The 22,342-nt window shown below is 40.2% G+C and overlaps 1 protein-coding gene across 1 annotated transcript; it reads right to left on the reverse strand.

Moving 5' to 3' along the window:
- Positions 1–88: 88 nt before the first annotated feature.
- Positions 89–21,949, reverse strand: LOC117512226 (solute carrier family 2, facilitated glucose transporter member 5-like). The gene is made up of 12 exons (XM_034172212.1): positions 21,643–21,949; positions 21,436–21,534; positions 19,023–19,183; positions 18,807–18,931; positions 18,580–18,732; positions 18,342–18,467; positions 14,514–14,701; positions 14,279–14,389; positions 14,099–14,200; positions 8,527–8,602; positions 8,224–8,351; positions 89–333 (listed from the first exon to the last, which is right to left on the reverse strand). Exons 1-12 carry the CDS (start codon positions 21,679–21,681, stop codon positions 109–111), a joined length of 1,533 nt encoding a protein of 510 aa, XP_034028103.1. The 5' UTR covers positions 21,682–21,949; the 3' UTR covers positions 89–108.
- Between the last annotated feature and the right edge of the window lie 393 nt (positions 21,950–22,342).

A 22,342-nucleotide genomic window follows, 5' to 3' on the forward strand; every position in this document is an offset into this window, starting at 1 on the left:
CTGACTGCAGCTGGCTAGACGTGCTTTAATTTATAAAGCAGATCTAGTCCAGCTGTATTTCCCTCCTGAAGGGAACACTTCCTCTCCTCTCAGTGTTCTCATTTTCCTTCAGAAAGCCGTGACCTTTGCCTGATCCTCCAGGCTGTCTTTGCTCTCTTTCAGCGGCATCTCTCCATCGCCCAGTTTGATCTCCACGTTGTTCCTCTTGGCAAACATCTGGCAGATCTCCAAGAAAGTCTTGTTTTTGGTCTCAGGGACCACCAGCCAGATGTAGACCAGTGTGGCCAGACAGATAGCGGAAAAAATGATGAAACTGTAAGAGCCCAGGCCTCCCTGGAGAGAGAAACAGAGTGTGTGATCCTAATGAAACCTGACAGATGTTTGTTAGCCTCATGTAGTTTAAGGGCATAAACACCAACCAATGTGAACCTTTTACTGGAATTCTCATCACTGGCTACTCAGACACTGGAATTTCAAACACACAGTTGAATCTTGTTGGGGTTTTGGTTTGTTGATGACTACTTGAAGAAGGATGTAAACACAAGAAGAACATGATGTTTATATTTATGGTAAAATGTCCATTTAAAAGGACACTATGCAATTGCTTTGAATAAATACAAACTAGCGGTGCTTCGTGTGTGTGTGTGTGTGTGCATGCATGTATGGAAAATAACTCAGAGTTTTGATACAACATACACAAAACATGGTGGAATAATCTGAGTTGCTGGTGAAGGATGCAGCGATTTAATATTTTAAAAAATTGCTCTAACAAAAAAAAAAAAAAAAACAAGGTCACTGGCCAAGGTAAAGATTTTACCTTAATGCTTCAACATAGTAATTCTTTAGAATGGTTATTTCAAGGAATTATTTAAAGTTAAATGCGTGTTTTTCAACCTGGGCTCTGTTTTTAGATGTTTTTGGGTTCATGTTTTCACTCAGGACAGAAACAAATGTAATTAGTGCAATACTGATTTAGAACACAAACACCGTCATTAGCCAACTAGCTACATGATGTTATTGCACGCCGCAAGCTAGAAACACTGTAAACTGTTTCTTGTGGCCACTGAAAAGGCAAAAATGTCATTAGAGGTGTCTGGTCTCATGGAGACACATGTACATGTTTACGCCATTAAATGCAAATACTAGCGGTGTAACATTTAAGGCAGGGGTGTCAAACTTAATTGCACAGGGGGCCAGAATCCAAAAACGCACTTTAGGTCGCGGGCCGAACAGGATGAACATTTATTGAACACACTAAAACTTTTAGAACTTAACTTTTTTGAACATGAATGTGAATAAAAACAGACAGGACTATTATTCCGGAATAAATCAACTTAAACCTTAAATAACTTATAATATTTTGCTCTCCATAAAAATATATCCTGTCTAAATTATACAAGTTAGAAAAAAGTAAACGTTAAAAGAACAAACATTCAAATGTCTTTACTCTTACGTCATTTTATATAAAAAATAAACTTAAATTTAAACTTACTAAAATATCCTAAAAGATTTTGCTCTCCATAAAATTATATCCTGTCAAAACTATTCAAATTCAAAATATGAACATGCTGCATAACAAAACCTGGAAATATAAATAAAATTTCAGCAATAACAAATCAAATCATTCAGTTTTCTTTGCTCTTATGTCGTTTTATCAGAGCTGGAGGCCTGGCATCTTTTTTTGGCAACAAGTTTGTTTATGTTTGGTGTGAGTTTCTGTGTTGTGGAGATTCTCAGGATGGACTGCAGGTGCTCATCAGTGAGACGACTCCTGTGTGCTGCTTTGTTAGTCTTCATCACTGAGAAGAGCTTCTCACACAGGTATGTGCTACCAAACATGCACAAAGTTCGAGCCACATGTAGACGGAGCTGGGGCATTTCTGCAGGAATGGCATGAATAAACTGTGTGAGCCCTGCAGTGTTGTACTTTGCCTTCAGTGTGCCATTACACTGCAGCTCAATCAGCTCCATCTGAATCTGCACAGGTGCAGTTTCCACATCGACGGCAAATGGGTTGCGAAGCAACTCAAAATTCTTTTTTTGTTCTTCAAAGTCACTAAAGTGCCGTGCAAACTCAGTGCGCAGTGCCCTCAGTTTATCAGCAAAGTGTGTATTTGGGAACACCGTTGTGCCCACTTGGTTCAACATTACTTGGCAACAGGGAAAGTGGGACAAATTGCACTGGTGCATTTGTGTCTCCCATAAAAGCAGCTTCACTTGAAATGCCTTCACTGAGTCATACATGTCAGTGATCATGCGGTCACGTCCCTGGAGCTGGAGGTTTAAGGTGTTGAGATGAGCTGTTATGTCAGCCAGAAATGCCAACTCGCATTTCCACTTTTCATCCCTAAAACTGATGGAGTCTTTTCCTTTACTGTCCATGAACTGACAGATTTCGTTGCTGAGCTCAAAAACTCTGTTGAGAACTTTTCCCCGACTTAGCCAACGCACCTCTGTATGATAAGGAATGTCAGCAAACTCTGAATCTATCTCCCGCATAAAGGACTGAAATTGCCGGTGATTTAAACCTTTAGCTCAGATAAAGTTTACGGTTTGTGTTACAGTGCTCATTACATGGTCCATCTTCAGGACTTTGCCACATAGTGCTTCCTGGTGTATAATGCAGTGATGTGCAGTTAACTCACCAGTACAGTTCTCCTCCTGCATCTTTACTCGCATCCTTCCCACTTGTCCTCTTTTTTCACTACACATAGATGGCGCTCCATCAGTAGTAAGTGCAATAAGTTTGTCCCAGGGCAGTTTCATGTCAGTTATACTTTGACATACATTTTCAAAAATGTCTTTTCCAGTCGTTGTCCCGTGCATCGATTTAATGTCCATTATTTCCTCTGTAATGCGCAAATTGGAGTCCACTCCACGGATGAAGATTGCCAGCTGTGCAGTGTCAGTCATGTCAGTACTTTCATCCACAGCAAGAGAGTATGCAATAAAGTCTTTGCTTCTTTCACTCAGCTGTGTTCTTAAATCAGTGGCCATCTCACAAACTCGATCAGCAATTGTATTTCTACTCAGGCTTACATTTGCCAGCATCTGCTTTTTGTCTGGACATAAGACATCAAACACCTTGATCATGCAGCTCTTCAGAAATTCTCCCTCTGTAAATGGCCTGGCTGATTTAGCGATCTCCGCTGCTGCAATAAAACTTGCTTTCACAGCAGCTTCACTTTGTGATTTTGCACGGGTAAAAAACGTCTGCCGAAGTGTCAAATTCTTCTTTAACTCTTCTGCTTTCTGTATCTTCTGCTCTGCATTCAGGTCTTTCAGGTTATCCTGATGTTTTGTTTCATAGTGCCGTCTTAGATTAAATTCTTTAATTACAACCACATTAGCTCCACAAATGAGACACACGGGTTTACCGGCAATGTCAGTAAACATATACTCAGCCTCCCATCGGCTTTTAAAGGCTCTGTTTTCAGAATCGACCTTTCTCTTCGGCATCGTGAGGGCTCAATAATTCGGGCGCAATAACTTGCAGCATCATAAGCTAGGCTAAATGAGCGCGAAGCGTTTGGCAAGGCAACTGAAGCGCTGCATTATGGGATCTGGCAAGGCAGCTGAAGCGCTGCATTATGGGATCTGTAGTTTATTGTGTTACCAGTGCTTCATATCGCCGGGCCATTAATAACAATACATAAAGTGATCTCGCGGGCCAGATAAAATTACATGCTGGGCCGGATATGGTCCGCGGGTCTTGAGTTTGACACATATGATTTAAGGGATACAAATAAAAAAAATGATTTTAAAGTAATAGATACAACTATATCTATACATGGACCCCTGAATTAATCTAAATGTGCTACAATTTGAACTTTAATATAAATTGGTCAAGTTAAGCTGTTTTCCCACCTGACAAAATAAAGGTCCCAAAACATTAGAAGAACGTTTGTCAAATGTTATCAGAACATTAGCTGTAAAATTCTCTGAACATTTTAAGGAAAGTTCCTTTTTGGATCCCAGAATGTTTGACAATAATGTTAGCACAAACATTCCAAGAACATTAGGTCTAATGTTCTCAAAACATTTGTGCTTGGACAATATAAAACTAAAGAAAGTCCCTTCAGCTGCTCCCTTGTTTTCATTAGGTGTCGCCACAGCAGATCCAAGGTGGGACTGCATGTTGATTTGGCACAGGTTTTACAATGGACGCTCTTCCTGCCGCAACTCCACATTACATGGAGAAATGTGGCAGGGGTGAAGTATGAACCGGTGTCACCGACCGAACGGTCCCCCTAAAAATCGGTCCTCCCTGATGACGCGGTTCACGGATTAACACCTCGTCTCTGCTTCAAACTTCACTCCAGTCATCATCTATCTCAGCGACAGATATCTGAAGCTTTAGTACAACATAAATTAAGCATTATTTCATCATAAAAGGCGGCGGAAGTGATCAGAGCGCCACAGCTACACGAGTTGCTAGCTGATGCGTTCACTGCGTGTCGCTCATTTCAAAGCGTCACAAAATTTTGTTGAGTTTCTGCTTAAAACTGACTTTAGAATGATTTAAGAGGTTTTCACCTTGTCGTCTGATAGTTATTAATCCCATTAATCCAATTGATTGCTTTGGGTGAAGAAGCTCCGTCTCAGACGAGCTGCTGTGGTCTGAAATGACGCATGCGCAGATGCAGAAGGCGGGCCGATTTTTAGGGGCGGACCGTTCGGTCTGCGACACCGGCAACCTTCTGCACTGAAACCCAGTGAACTAACCACTTGACCACACTCACACACCCGCCCACCCACACACACACACACACACACACACACACACACTCAACAAAAATATAAATGCAACACTTTTGGTTTTGCTCCCATTTTGTATGAGATGAACTCAAAGATCTAAAACTTTTTCCACATACACAATATCACCATTTCCCTCAAATATTGTTCACAAACCAGTCTAAATCTGTGATAGTGAGCACTTTTCCTTTGCTGAGATAATCCATCCCACCTCACAGGTGTGCCATACCAAGATGCTGATTAGACACCATGATTAGTGCACAGGTGTGCCTTAGACTGTCCACAATAAAAGGCCACTCTGAAAGGTGCAGTTTTGTTTTATTGGGGTGGATACCAGTCAGTATCTGGTGTGACCACCATTTGCCTCATGCAGTGCAACACATCTCCTTCACATAGAGTTGATCAGGTTGTCAATTGTGGCCTGTGGAATGTTGGTCCACTCCTCTTCAATGGCTGTGCGAAGTTGCTGGATATTGGCAGGAACTGGTACACCCTGTCGTATACGCCGGTCCAGAGCATCCCAAACATGCTCAAAGGGTGACATGTCCGGTGAGTCCGGCCATGCAAGAACTGGGACATTTTCAGCTTCAAAGAATTGTGTACAGATCCTTGCAACATGGAGCCGTGCATTATCCTGCTACAACATGAGGTGATGTTCTTGGATGTATGGCACAACAATGGGCCTCAGGATCTCGTCACGGTATCTCTGTGCATTCAAAATGCCATCAATAAAATGCATCTGTGTCCTTCGTCCATAACAGACGCCTGCCCATACCATAACTGCACCGCCACCATGGGCCACTCGATCCACAACATTGACATCAGAAAACCGCTCACCCACACGACGCCACACACGCTGTCTGCCATCTGCCCTGGACAGTGTGAACCGGGATTCATCCGTGAAGAGAACACCTCTCCAACGTGCCAAACGCCAGCGAATGTGAGCATTTGCCCACTCAAGTCGGTTACGACGACGAACTGGAGTCAGGTCGAGACCCCGATGAGGACGACAAGCATGCAGATGAGCTTCCCTGAGACGGTTTCTGACAGTTTGTGCAGAAATCCTTTGGTTATGCAAACCGATTGTTTCAGCAGCTGTCCGAGTGGCTGGTCTCAGACGATCTTGGAGATGAACATACTGGATGTGGAGGTCCTGGGCTGGTGTGGTTACACGTGGTCTGCGGTTGTGAGGCTGGTTGGATGTACTGCCAAATTCTCTGAAACGCCTTTGGAGACGGCTTATGGTAGAGAAATGAACATTCAATACACGAGCAACAGCTCTGGTTGATATTCCTGCTGTCAGCATGCCAATTGCACGCTCCCTCAAATCTTGCGACATCTGTGGCATTGTGCTGTGTGATAAAACTGCACCTTTCAGAGTGGCCTTTTATTGTGGGCAGTCTAAGGCACACCTGTGCACTAATCATGGTGTCTAATCAGCATCTTGGTATGGCACACCTGTGAGGTGGGATGGATTATCTCAGCAAAGGAGAAGTGCTCACTATCACAGATTTAGACTGGTTTGTGAACAATATTTGAGGGAAATGGTGATATTGTGTATGCAGAAAAAGTTTTAGATCTTTGAGTTCATCTCATACAAAATGGGAGCAAAACCAAAAGTGTTGCGTTTATATTTTTGTTGAGTGTATATTCTGAATTGTAGCAGAAAGTTCATTGTATTATCAGCTAATATAATCAAATAACACATTTAGCTTATTGTTCAGTAAAATCTTCCTATATATACTCTAACTTTTAAATTGCAATTTTTACAACTCTAAAATTGCAAAGCAGTGATTATAATAACAACTTAAGCATTTACACTATGCAAAAGTCTCAAAAACCTCCCCAGAATGTTGTACAAAAAAAGGTTTCTACCCAGCTAACAAAATAAAGTTCCCAAAATGTTATAAGAACATTTGTCAAATGTTATCAGGACGTTAGCTGTAAAGTTCTCAGAATGTTTCAAAGGAAAGGTTTTTTGGGGGGGTTCCCAGAACGTTTGATAATAATGTTAGCACAAATGTTTTGAGAACGTTAGGCCTAATATCCCAGGCATGTTTTTAGGAAAGTTTCTTTTTGGTTCCCAGAACGTTTGACAATAACATTACATAAAGTCACCTAAAGATATGTTTCATCCAAATGTTTCCACAACATTCTGGTAACGTTACATAAAGTCATAGTCACTGAAAGAAATTTGGAGTAAGAATGAGACTAATATATTTGTCAAATTTGCCTCAACTAAAAGCATGACTTGTCAATATATAAAAGGAAGTAATAATGTTTGGAAAACGACTGGATATCTGCCGGGGTGGTTGGCATCTAGGACCCAAGGCAGTTCAGCATGGTGGTGGATGCCATATCTGTTGTGAAAGTGTCGTGACACGGACCCACAACAGGGGGCGGTAATGAATGGACAATGGATAAGCCAAAACATAGCAATTTAATGTTGTGAATTGCACAACGAAGTACAGACAATAACAATATGGTGGAATGTCAATTATACACAAGGTGACGTGTGGGCAGGCTCGACGATAGAAGACGTCTGGCGATAGAAGAGCCGGATCCCACACAGCTTCCACCACCAACGGATCTGAAGAACACCAAGCCCTGCGCCCCAGGTGGCCACTGTCTTCAGCAGTCAGACCCGGTACTGCTGGCAGAGAACAGAAACAGTATTGATGAGTGCGAGTTCGCACACTCAGTAATCCCACAGTCTGTGTTTAGTTAGGAGGGAGCACCTCCACCTCCAATCACACACTCGTGCAGCTCCTGTTTAACCACTTATCTGGTTTGGGGTGTGAGGCAAAGCCGTCGCAGTCCACACCAAACGCCAATCCTACAGATAAGAACACACCACAGGAAAACGGCTGCAAAGAAGTTCAGATTGTTACTCAATGTAAGTCAGCAGAGAAGTTACCTGAATGGTAGTTGATTTCTCGGCGAGGAGGTGGAGTCGCAGTCCGGCCTTTATGGAGATGGTGATGAGTTGACTGAGTGACAGCTGGTGCTGATGAAGAGTGACAGCTGTCACTCCCAGTGGCTCCGGCGCCCTCTTGTGCTTGAAGCCCGCACTCCAAGCAGGGCGCCATCTGGTGGTGGTGGGCCAGCAGTACCTCCTCTTCAGCGGCCCACACAACAGTATCAGCCCATGCTGCTGGACCAAACCCCACGTTCCAAGCAACAATTAAATTAAAGCTCATTGAACTGTCACTGTGTTGCTAAGCAACTATTTGGTACAATAGATTCATTAAAATGTTTTATTTTAATATGATAAAATATTCACATCTGCACTGCCTCAATTCTGTCTAAACTAAATGCTTGCATGTAAATCCCTGAAGCATTTAGCAGTTCTTCAGTCCACCGTCATGTTGGTTACATCTTACAATCCATCTGTAAACAGCTACACTTAAAATCAATAAACCTTTGCACTGTCTAAAAGTACTAACTCTTAAAAATGAAGTAACTGACCTCTAGGAAGGGGAAGAGCAGTCCGACTGTGAAATTGGAGAGCCAGTGGACGGAGCCTGCAACCATGAAAGCAGCAGGTCTGGCTGACTGCCTGAACATCTCAGTGGTTACCACATAAGGAATTGGACCTGCAGCACAAATGTGGTTAACTATAATCAAAATCATCTGAGACACATCATCATTCTTCCATGTCATAAATAAATATGCTCAGATCTTGACCATCATCAGACATCTGCTCACATTCAAGCAACACTTCATCTAATGGAGCGTTCTCTGTGTAAATAACCAGCAGGCAGCACTCACTGGGTCCGATGGCGTGTCCTGTAACGTAGATGATAACACAGGTGATGCTGACATAGGGCATCCATGTTACAGCCTCCTGTCAACACACAACCAACATGTGCTGTTTGTCATTAAACACTCACAGTGGATCAATGTTGTAACATGTGCATAAGATTCTTTTTTCCTATTTTGATTTTTGGGACAAGATTTGCAAGTTTTATTTATTGATTGATTTATTTTAAATCACCAGGCTGGGTCATACTGAGATTATTAAGTTGCAGTAGAGGGCGCTGTGGTTTTGTGGACCTGTGGGGTGTGTGTCTGTGTGAGCTGTAAGGTCATTATTTTGTTTTATTTGTGAAGTTTAATCATTCCAATATCAAAAGAGTGAAATCTGAAACATTAACATTTGACTTTATTTATTTATTTATTTTTGGTCACTGATTTAATCTGTGAATATTCCAGGAAGCAAGTTTCACCTTTCAAATGTCTTACAAAATTTCCACCATACTGTCAAAGTTGTTGAAATTGTTGGAGTTTTGAAGCAAACATGATATTTGGATTGGCTTAAAAAAGCAAATCTGTGACTCCAATTTCTTCTGTTTCCTTGAGGTCCATCCAGATGTTGTCGAAGTATTTAGGAGGGGTCCATCGATAGATATTGTAGATTATTTGCAATAAAATAACAGAAGTTTGGAGCCTCCAGTCATCCCAAGAATTTAGGTTGCTGAAGTGTAGCTAGACTCATTTTTTGTGTTTTATTTTTCCAGTCAAATTTTGTAACAACAGGGTTTTATAAGATGACTGAATTGGGATCTTACAGAATAAATAATTTATTTTATGTCATACTGCCATTTTGATAGTTGCTGTTCTTCCTGTAAGATGACTGAATTGGGATCTTACAGAATAAATAATTTATTTTATGTCATACTGCCATTTTGATAGTTGCTGTTCTTCCCGTGATAGACAATGGTACATTCATCCAGCGCAAAAGATCAATCATTCAGATCAGATCATTTTGACTACTGAGATGAAATTGAGGTTGACAAACTCTGACCATGTGTTCAAAGGTGTTAACCCCTAAATATGTGATACTGCCAGTGTGAAAATGAGCAGGCTGTAAAAGGGCTGCCCCATCCCATCCACCTGTAGATAGAAGGAGAATAGTTGAATTTGACCACTGAATTAAAAAATTAGATAACAGAGGCTTAATAGAGACCTCTAAAGATGAAGAGCCTTGCACAAACAATAATATATCATCAGCATAAAGGATTATATTATGATGATAACTTGGGATGGGGGTGTCTTTATTCCTGTCAAATATTTATTCTTACATATAGCTGCTGATAGACATATAGGTTCAATAAAAGTAACAAACAAATAATAAAAGAGTGAACATCCCTGCTTAGTGCACCTCTGTAATTTAAACCTTGGGCAAGGTGAATCACGGGGCACAGTGAATCAGTAGCTATATCTGCAAAACTACATATATATTTGCAGCAGTTATGCCATATTTTTATGCATAAAGGCATCCCCTTTATAAATTAGTATTTTGTTTTTGGATACATTAAGGTAAAACTAAATGGCAAGTGAAGTCAGTTTTTTCCTATCAAAAGTAAATTTTGTGGATGTCAGTGTCTTTGTATTTATTTCTCACAACAGAGGAAAGGTGGCCCAAAAAATTATTAGTTAGAAGATTACCCTGTCCAACTGATAAGCATGTGTTATGTCTTCTCCAGACTATCAGCTATTTGATAACGTGATTCGTGTGTGTCACATGCACCCGGGGCACAGTGAATCAGTCTAGAAAGTGATTTACTAAGCCCCAGTATCAAGTGGACGAGAAATATTACTTGTTGAAGCTTATACATTTATTTTTCCATGAATTATTTCTATAATTTGTGTATATAAACAACTGTTTTCATGTTTGAACAGAAATTCTGACAGTTGTATTTATAATAGTTTCTAAAGGACATATCACTATATAAGACAGTCACACATTACACAGCTGGTTTGCTGGATTATTGTTTGTATATGCATGAGCATATATTTAATAATGTTGAAGAAATCTTTATAATCGTGTTTTTTTTTTTTTCATTATATTCTAAGTTGATTCACTAGCAATCAATCTGCTCTGTGTAAGCCTGATCCCGTTAGATCTCAGAAGCTAAGCAGTGCTGGGCCTGGTTAGTACTTGGATGGGAGACCTCTTTGGAACACCAGTGGCTGTGTGTGTTTCTCCAGGTTACACTGGAGTTGCATCAGAAAGGGCATCCGGTGTAAAACTTGTGCCAAATGCCAATGCGGATCTGGCTGTATCCGCTGTGGCGACCCCGAACAAATGGGAGCAGCTGAATGGACAACAACATTCTAAGTTGATTCACTTTGTCTCGGACACTGATTCACTGTGCCCCGTGAATTAGTGTCCAGGGCACAGTTAATCAAAAATTTAAAAATTGATTTTAAACACCTGTAAATTACACTTGGGGAGACATAAATAACACAGCCTTATAAACAATAACTTGCTGTATTAAATCCACAATAGAACAGTGTTGTATAAAGTACCGGAAAATCACACTTAAGTAAAAGTACAGATACCCATTAAAAAAATGACTTTGGTAGAAGTTCAAGTCACCGATTGAAATGCTACTCAAGTAAAAGTCTTAAAGTATCTAGTATTTATTGTACTTAAGTATGACAAGTAATGTACAACTAAATGTACTCAAGTATTGAAAGTAAAAGTACAAGTAAATGTTAATAATCAAAAACGGACTGATTTTTTTGATATATATATATATAAAGTTTATCTAGGCTTGTAAATGACTGGTAGTATTAGTCGAAATACTGAAACCTGTGCACATCACACAAAAACACTTCAGAAACAAGGTTTCAAAACCTAAACGAGAGTAGGCTACTCACTAGGTGTTCACAGGAAACAGTTTTTTATTTCTATATATATTTATTTATTTTCATTGTTACATGGTTTTATCTTTTCTGTAGTGTTTTGTTTCATTAGGTTCTTTTTGTCTCTTTCTCTAAAATTGTACTGTAACATTATTAGTCTATTATTATTGACTATTATAGTCTATCATGTAGACTATTATTGTTGTTGCTATAGTATATGAATAAAAATTAATTTAAAAATTACAATTTAACTCTTTTACGACAATGAACACAAATCAACACAAACGTGCTGATGCGAACAGCTTAATGCTAACTTTAACATTGAAAACGCCATAGACATGCTAACGCATTAGCATCTGTCCCATTTTTAAGTTATAAAATAAATCTATCAACTGTTTCAGAAGACCATAACAGGTCGGTTTAACATAAAAATATTAAATATTACTCACAGAGATATGCTCTTCGGGGTTTTAGCGGGGAAAAATTAGGATAAAGGGAAATAAAACAATCAATCCACGAATTGATTGTTTTATTGCAGGTGTGCTTCGACCTGCGAATCACTGCTTCGATTGGTTCAAGGTTCAAAGCAAAGCCGCGCTGCAGAAAAGTTGATTACAGACCTGCTGCAGGTCTGTAATCAATGTAGAGAAATTATCATTTTCCTGACAAACACCCCAAGTGCACAACTGCAAAAAAGCCTACCGGACATGCCTCATGACTAATCGGCCTGACTTCGTTGCAGTCTCTGGGTGAAAACACGACTTTTTTCGTGTGTGTGTGTGTGTGTGTTCTTTTGTTTTTTGTAACGAGTAACAGCATGGCGCAAAAATGTATCAGAGTAGAAGTACGCAATTAAGGTCGGAAATGTAGTGAAGTAAAAGTGAAAGTAAGCTGAATTTAAAAAACTCAAGTAAAGTACAAAGTCTCCCAAAATGTACTTAAGTACAGTAGTGAAGTATTTTTACTTCGTTACTATACAACACTGCAATAGAGTGACCTAAACCTATGCATAATGTGTTTATGATGCCACAAAACAACATTTCTGATCCACTGTGCCCCAGCTTCCCCTATAGTAAAGACCATGGCCATACAATGAAGAGTGTAATGTTTTGATCCAATGTACAAATGACTCCCCAAAATCAAATGCCTTTAGTGTGACAAATAGAAATTGCCAGTTGACGTTGTCAAATGCCTTCTCTGCATTCAATGTAAATATGATTGGGTTTGTTATATCCGTTTTATAACTCAATTTGCGATCGGAAATTCCAGCATGAACGTCCGCAAATTATCAGACACAAGGGGGTTATTCCCATTCTAATCCAATTCCATCATTTGCACGGTTTATTTTTCTGTAAGTAATTTGGTTGGCGAATCCTCAAAGGGTGTGGTCGGCTCCTCAAAGCTTACCATAGCACCAGCGTCTTCATGCCAAACTGGAAATTCTGTGAGCAGACCCACAGATTTTTCCATCTTGTCAGCTGCATTGAGTTAAATTCATCAATCAATCCAGTTAAATCCACTGAATCTACACATTTCATCATCGTCGTTGCTCTGCCAGTTTCTGTCGCTCTCAGCTGACAGTGCCATGATTGACACCTGCGCAGCAACATGGTCAGGGCGCGGAGTTATACATCAAATGTGAAACAGTCGAATATTTTGCCTCAGTCTACTCGATATTTTACGGTCTGAAATCTCACACGATTAACCAAACAGATTTGCGGAACAAATTTAATTGGATTAGAATCGGCCCTACGCACTCAAGAACTGATGCACTGGATGAACTCAATTCATTTAATTTATGAGCAGGATTTCCATCTAATAAATATATGTAATCCCAGCTAAATTAAATTAAATTATCTTACATGGATGTGCTTTATTTGAGTTGGGGATACATATATTTATTAGATAGAAATTGTGCCCATAATTGAATTGAGTTCATCGAATGAGTCATTTGTTTGAGTGTTCACTCAAAAAATTGACTCATTGGATTGGATTCTATCTAATACATATATGTAGTCCCGCCTAAATTAAATTACATTACCTAGAATGGATATGTTTTATTTGAGTTGAGGCTACATATATGTATTGGATGGAAATCGTGCCCATAATTGAATTGAGTTCATCCAATGAGTCAGTTGTTTGAGTGTTCACTCAAAAAACTGACTCATTGGATTGGATTCCATCTAATAATATATGTTGCCCCAACTAAATGAAATTACATTATCTTGCACGGACATGTTTTATTTGAGTTGAGGCTACATATATTTATTAGATGGAAATCCTGCACATAACTGAATTGAGTTCATCCAATGAGCCCTTTTTTTTGAGTGCACAAGGAAGAATTTGGGCACCCCGTTCAAGAGAGTTGTTTATTTTGAAGAATGAAGCCCATTCTGTTTTTAATGCAACTGTCAAAAAAACTCATTCTAATCCACTCACTCACCCACTCATCTATAGTTTTGTTGTACAAGCTCTTCGTCGTTATCACTGCAGGGACAATGTGAACTTATCTTTTGAGTCTGACAGGATTATATAAGTTACAGCCTGTTTACTTTATCATATCTGTCTCATAAATAACAGCCATAAGGACTCCATAAATATTTTTCTGACGTCCAAGTTGAACTCTAAAGCAGGACAGGCCTTGTCCATGAGAGGGCAGCAGAATGACACTGAGGGTTTGTCATGGTACCTGGAAGTTTAGTGCTACAGTTAGGAGCGCACATGCTCCACAGCAGATCCCAAAACCACACAGGAGGAGGAGGCGTCTCCCTGATCCCTCCACGATGAACACCTGAGAAGTCAAATAGCAGATTAAGACTGAATATTGTTACCTGCTGACTTTTAAACTTTTAACCCACATGGTACCTACAGCAGCAACAGTCATGAAGACATTCACTGCCCCCGTTCCCACGGTAACATACTGGATGTCATTCTGCTTGACCCCTGCTGTGGCGTATATACTGTCTGCATAATAGTAAATCTGAGGATAGTGAGGGAAAACAACAGGATGATGCAACACAATGTGATCTGGAGCAAATAAAGTGTGTGTTACTGCATGTGAAGCAGAGGCCGTGTGGACATATGGAAGGACCGGCCCGCCTCACCGCGTTGACCCCTGACAGCTGCTGACCCATGTTCATAATGATGATGGAGACCAGCTGCCAGTGAAGGGAGTGCTGAGACAGCAGGGTGAGTACAGTCAAACGGCCCTCTGCCCTCTCTGATTGGTCCTCCAGACGCATCTCAGACAGCTCGCTGTCCACGTCCTCCCAGCCACGCAGGCGCTGCAGCGCTAACAGAGATCACATAAGTGGTCAGTCACCGTGATGTAGAGTCCAGTGCTTCCAAATGATGTAAATAAACATGTCAATAAGGCATCATGAAAATGTCCTGACAAATAAATGGTAAATGGACTGCATTTATATAGCGCTTTTCCATCTGCATCAGATGCTCAAAGTGCTTTACATTAATGCCTTACATTCACCCTGATGTCAGGGTGCTGCCCTGCAAGGTGCTCACTACACACCGGGAGCAACTAGGGGATTAAGGACCTTACCCAAGGGCCCTTAGTGATTTTCTGCTCAGGCTGGGATTTGAACCAAGGATCCTCTGGTCTCAAGCCCAATGCTTAGACCATCACCAAACTCTGAATGTTGTTTGGTACAATAATGACAACATCACAGAACCATAACTCTTTAGGCTACAAACAGCTGAGATGTTATAGAGTCACCCAATGCACAGGACGTGTGTTGGCAAATAATAAAACTAAGTCCCTTCGACTTCTACCTTGTTTTCACTTGGGGTCACCACAGCAGATCCATCAAAACTATATGTAGCTTACAAAATATGTAGTTCAAGTTGCATGTGTGGTTTTATGATAAATATTTAAAATGGGAAAGACATGTGGGGTTCCTGGTCTCCTAAACAATACAGTTCTCTGTTTACTTGCTGGTAATGTTACAACATAGTGCACGCAGTCTGCTGTGTATAAGCCTGATCCTGCCAAGTCTCAGAAGTTAAGCAGAGAGACCTGGTTAGTACTTGGATGGGGGATCTCTTAGGAAGACCACCAGATCTGTCTGTTTCTCTACATGAAACTGGAGTTGTGTCAGGAAGAGCTACTGTGGCAAAAACTGTGGAAAATCCCAATGTGGATCCATGTTGGATCTGCTGTGGTGACCCTGAAAAAACGGGAGCAGCCACAAGGAAAAAGAACAATGTTATGACATAGTAATTCTACTAACTAGTCAAAGAAAATTGCACTTTAATGTTTAATGATAAAACTGGAAGTGGGACACACAATGAGCATCATAGACAAAAATAGAAAAATAAATAAATAAAATGGTAGTTTGACTGACAAAAATGGCAGATGCACCCGAAAGCGATTCATCCCGAAAAGATGTTGCGAACGCTGTCCAGGATTCATATGTTAACATTAACATTTGCAATGGTCACCATCAGCGAACAAAGCTACCGCCACTGTTAGTAGCATGTTGGAATCTCCATCAGCAACAAGAAAGGATGCTAACAATGTGCAAGAACTTCTCATCTCTGAAGCACATTTTCTAAGACCCACAAAGAAGCATGCTGCACCCAAGGAACGTTTATTCGATGAACCTGAAGCTTGAAAATACCTAATCCACATGCGCACAAGCATATGGAATGATGACAGTGCTTTAATTAAATGATTATGTGATGCCTTTAACATTTGGGTGAAATATGGGCACACTGGTGCTGCACATTGCAGTATCTACCACACCATGGAACTACCTTTAGTTCTTGATACCAAGCAAACAACTGGCCAATCAACCACCTCTGTAAAGTAATCATCAATCTGCCACAGACAGGCGAAACATGCCCCTGGGGTCCTTAACACTGAAGAACCTGGCATGTTGGATCATGCACAGAGAAACGCACCACATAGACAAATTATCAGAGCTGATGTTCCCTCACAATGCAAGTGATACTGTCGTGGTCCAGTTCAGGTCAAGTTGTTTTTTGAAGTTCTGTCTGTATTCCCATTTTAGTTGGTTTAGTCTCCCTCATTTCCTCTGTCTGTCTTAGTCTGTTTCCTGTAGGTTCCTTACACTTCACTCTGTCTCCTCTGTGTCTGTTCTCTCTCACCCTTGATCTCCCTCTGGTGTTCATTCTTGTCCCTATACATCTTTAGTGTTGATTCTTCCCACCTGTTGGATTCTGCACCTGCTTTCTGATTAGTTTGGGTATTTCAATCATTGTCTTTCCTCCTTTAGGTTGTGGGTCCATTACATTCTCACTGTGGTTGGTTGTCTCTGGTGTTCCTGCGCCTTCTAGTTTGTTGTAGTTTTCCCTCTAGTCCAGCTGTCCTTGTAAGTACTCTGTCTATTTTTGCTCTGGAGAAGATTTGTGTTTGCACTCTCCCTCAGTGGAGGAGAAGTATTGAGGAAAAAACACATCTGTTTTTTGCTCTCCCGCAGTTGAAGACGATATCTGAGTTTTTGTCTGTGCAGATTACAAGGAAGAAACCTGAGTTTTTGTCTGCATTGCTACCACACCAATTCTGAAGATATGCATTTGTCTGCACTCTACTGAAGAGGAAATCTGAGTTTATCTGCACTTTTATACCCGAGTTCGGTTTGCATTTATACTGAAGAAGATAGCTGAGTTTTGTCACACCTGGAAGACGTTTATGCACTTTATATTAAACTATTCTTTCTCCATCCCTGTGTCTGGCTGTCCTGCATTTGGGGTATTGTAACTCTGCCTATGGCAGACCCAGCCCAGGCTCACATTTTTTTTTTTTTTTTTTTTTTTATGTCATCTTCCCGTCATGAAATGATTCAAATTTTCATGATGGGGAATTTTTTTAACTCAGTATTACTAACCCTAATCCAATCCCCAACCCTAACCATAACCACCCCGACCCCCCTGCTGCACTTTTAATTTTGTACAGCCGTCACGGAAGGACTTAGAATGAATTTGTGCTCCCATGATGAAAATTTAGCATTTTTCGTGACAATATGATGAACCAATAGATTAATGTATATTTTGTGATGCTGAATCACAACAATCCGTGAGCCTGGGTTGGGCAAACCATAACAGATACTGTCTTTGTCTCTCTAAATAACTGTTCATTTGACATGGTCATTCCAGTGAGGATCCTCTGTTACCAAAGACATCTAGTCATCAAATTGGGTTAATAGTTATCATTTAAGTCTCACAACCACAGTGTAAGACAGGAAGCACTTGGATCATAAAGACATGGACCTTTGTCCTCCTGTAAAAAAAAATTTTAATGTCCCCCATAGTGGAAATTTGTCTTCAGCATCAAATTCCTCTGTCCCACATACTCATGACTCCGCAAGCTCTTCCCAGGGGTCTCTCAAAGGCCGAGGATGCAGAGACACGAATGTCATTGTTGAAATAAGTGCCAAAGACATCTAGTCATCACTTGAGGTCACTGATAAGTGTCCACATCTCATACAACCATACAATGGCAAGAAATGTACAAAGACTTGCACATTTGTTCTCATGCAAAGGTGTTGTCATCACCAAACAACTCCATTCAATGTTGTCAAGACTATATATGTTTTTCCCAGGCAAATTCAGATATTAAAGGTGCAGGAACCAGGGACATGAATGAAAATAAATCAAATTCTTCAACAAGGTCAACAACGTTTGCCTGCTGATGGCTAAGTCCATGGAGTTATTGAAAATGTGGTTCTATCCAGGAGCATCACAAACCCAGACACTCATCCTCTCAAGTGCTGCACTCAGAGTACTCATTGATTACACAAAGATCACAGCACTTAAAGATTACACCTTTCCATGCCGAGACAGGCAGTGGTTTCCACAACCCTACCCAACACTCAGTCCATGCAAGCTTTGAATAGTGTTGGAGCCAGAGCACATCCCTGGGGAATGGCATGAGACAGTGATCTGTGGTTTATCACCTTTCCTTGCAGTCTCCTCATCTCCTCTCTGGATGAGCATGTACCTGGGACTCTCAGGGAAAAAGGGCAACAGCAGTAGTTCCATCAGGGCAGGAATACCAGTTAGGCCCAGCATTAGAGTCCAACCTGGATGGACAGGGAACACTTCTTCGAACCAACTAATAAGAGCTAATAATCTTATTTAACATCAGCTTAAGAAAGGCAAATATTGAGCAGGATGCCGTACGGCACTCAGTACCTGTGCTGTTGCCCAGTATGTTTCTGATGCCCAGAACTTGGGCACTGAGGATCCCAATAGTTATGAACAGCTGTGGTATAATTCCAATGGCCCCCCTCAGATTCTTCGGAGAGAGTTCGCCAAGATACATAGGCACCACGTTGGATGAAAGACCTGCAGGAAGAAGAACAGATGAAGTCATACCATTGCTGCCAATCCATAGTAGTGATCAGAATGTTAGTCCTGACCTGCACAGATCCCCACTATGAACCGAGCTACAATGATTATCTCATAGGATTTGGTGATCTCACTCACTCCCATCATCACAGCAGGGATGATGGAAAAGATGTTGTTGAAGAGGAGGGTGCCCTTCCTGCCGTAGCATCAGTGCACATCAAGTCACATTAAAATAAGCTGTTTTTTACTGAGAACACTAAATGAGATTTATACTGGCAGGGTGTTACCTCCCTAATTTGTTGGCGAGAGGGGCCACCATCAGAGAGCCGAAGAAGCCTCCTAGAGGGTACATCGACACGGACAGAGACCACAGCAGGGTCAGCAGGTTCCCCTCCATCGGCCTGCCATAACGTTCCAGGTAGGTGGTGTTATAGAACTGCTGCATGAACTGCAGAGAGCATGGCAAAAGTCTGATCTGAGTTGATGGTTCACCACAGACATAAGTAGTGGGTTTGGGTTTGAACTCTGCCAAAGTATTTCAACTATTGTGATGACAGAATCATGGCTTTTTGAAAACGTTTAGCGAAACAAACCAATGGCTTCAGGAACAAATTCATTGTTTAGAAATACCTGGAAAAATTGAATAAAACAATTACTTTAGTAAATAATTGTTTGGAACCATTAAAACAATCAATAAAACAGGTCTTTTGGAAAATGATTCACTGTCTAAAAATGCTTGAAACAAAACAATGCAATTGTATGACAAACTGAATCACAACTTCATAAATCTAGAAACATTAAGTGAAACAACTATATTGTAAAATGATTAACTTTTTTAACTATTTGAAGCACTACATTTTTAGAAAATAAATATTTTCAGTCACCCGAACAAATGGTTCACAAAATAATTTATAGTTTCAAAATGCTCAAAAGACTAAATGAAACAATTGCATCACAGCATAAGATCTATATTATAATAGCAAAGTGGCCTCTGTGTGCATACGTGCGTGCATGCAGTTTCAATTACAGAGAAACTAGGGAGAGCTGACATTTTCTATTTGGTATGCTTATGTATTTTGGGTCAAGGATGAACACTGCAGAAACAGAAAGTTGATAGGACTGATATTTTTGGAAAAATTAGCGATATAAACTAACAACAGTGAACAATGGATGTTGCGCTGCAATGCGCCATGGGAGTTTGGTGTTTGGGATTTTAAATGTTATTGTGGTTCATGTTAGTTTAACAGTGTTGTTAGTATTATTGATTTATTGTGTTTTTGTAGTTCAATTGGTTTAGTCAGTTAAGTGTCATGTTGCCGTTACCATGAGCAAGAAGTGTAGTGCTTTGATGTCATCCGCCACCGTCTCTGTGGGTGTGTAAGAAATAGAAGCACTTGCTTCTGTTTCTTACACACCTGCTTCTATTTTGTCTTTTCTGCAGCAGAATGCAGAAAAGACAAAAAAGGTGTGTGTGCGTGTGTTTGGCTTTGATCATGGAAAAACTGGGGAGAGCCAGCATTTGCCATTTGGTATGCTTATGTATTTTGGGTCCAGGATGAACGCTGTGAAAACAGAAAGTTGATATGACTAATATTTTTTGAGACATTAGCGATATTAGCTAACAACAGTGAACAATAGACGTTGTGCTGCAATGCGCCATGGGAGTTTGTTAGTTTAACACTCTGATTTGTTAGTGTTATTGATTTATTGTGTTTTGTAGTTCAATTGGTTTAGTCAGTTAAGTGTGATGTTGCCGTTAACATGAGTGAGAAGTGTAGTGCTTTTGATGCCATCTGCCATGTCTCTGTTTGTGGGTGTTTAAAAATAGAAGCACCTGCTTACAGCACAATGTATAAAAGACAAAAAGCTGTGCGTGCGTGCGTGTGTGCATGTTTATAACTTCAATTCTGGAAAAACTGGGGAGAGCTGACATTTTTTAGGTAAAGGATGAACGCCTCCAAAAGAGAACGTTGATAGGACTAATATTTTTGGAGAAACTATTGATATTAGCTAACAACACTGAACAATGTACGTTGATAATTACATTCTGGACTCATACGCCATTCCATTATGGTCCATTTAAAAATCAAATGATAAAATAGAATAATAAAACAAAAAAATAATAAAAACAATAATAAGAAAAACAATAATAATAATAATAGTGTGTTTATGATTAAAAAACCCTAAACAATTCATAAATACATTAAGACAATAAATTAACATTAAAAAATTAATTAACAGGAAATAAAAGGGTTGAGTTCTAAGGTCTAATGTTCTGAATGTTCGACTCACACATCATTCCAACTCATTATAAAAACTATGCACAATTTGTTACCAACCTTGAAAAATGTCTGCTACCCATTTTATAAACTCTACCCAATCTAGAACCCATGGATCCCCACGGGCAACACACTAGTATAGTTTTTAAAGTCTACAACAATGAAACAACTGCATCACAACATAACACATAATTTAAAAACATTACAACATAATGAAACAATGGCATCACAGCATGATTTACAGACTCAAAATGATCAAAAGTCTAAATGACACAGTTTCTTCTGACCTCTTTAACCTGTGTATCAGAATGGTTCATGTGGACCATGCCCAATATGAAAAACAAAATATCTGATTCAGGTCACTTCGGTTGTAAATGTACATGCAGCCTGTGACTGTAACTGTGTAGGAAAGTTGGTTTACCGGTGCAGGCGAGTTGATCACAGCCACATTATAGCCGTACTGAAAGGACGAGCCAAATGTCGACACAAGTGTTGCAAGTGCCAAGACAGCAGTGAGTCTCTGCCAGGAACAACAACCCCCCCATGTGAAACCTTGCTTTTGAACACAAACATTCAGAAAAATATGATTTGTAATGGTTGTACAAATCCTCCTGGGTGTTGCACTCACCCCTTTCCTCTGTGTCGGTTCTCCTCTCTCCTCTACCATGGCTGGGCTTTGACACGCTGTCAGTTACAGCAGTAATAATAACCACACAGGCGCTTTCTGCTGCACTGCTGGATCCTTCATGCCCTTTGGACATGAGATCACAGACCAGAGCAGGAGTTTACCGATGGGTTATCATTCAGATGTTGACTTTGCTTTCGGGTTCACAAAGAAATGCAACATGTCTGAAAAGTAGAATACCTTGCTGTGTTGAATGCTGTCCCACTGATGAGATCTGCTGAAGCTGTAAAAGTGTGAAAGAGCCAGATGAATGTGTTTATTGATTATGTATAGGAAAACAACACAACACAATACCGAAAATCACAGACATCATAAATGTTTCATCCACTGACCTTTCTATGTTGTCACAATGAAAACTGCTTATACAGTAGTGTTCAGAATAATAGTAGTGCTATGTGACTAAAAAGATTAATCCAGGTTTTGAGTATATTTCTTATTGTTACATGGGAAACAAGGTACCAGCAGATTCAGTAGATTCTCACAAATCCAACAAGACCAAGCATTCATGATATGCACACTCTTAAGGCTATGAAATTGGGCTATTAGTAAAAAAAAAAGTAGAAAAGGGGGTGTTCATAATAATAGTAGCATCTGCTGCTGACGCTACAAACTCAAAACTATTATGTTCAAACTGCTTTTTTAG

Source organism: Thalassophryne amazonica, chromosome 6 (assembly GCF_902500255.1).
Source record: "Thalassophryne amazonica chromosome 6, fThaAma1.1, whole genome shotgun sequence".
NCBI lineage: Eukaryota > Metazoa > Chordata > Actinopteri > Batrachoidiformes > Batrachoididae > Thalassophryne > Thalassophryne amazonica.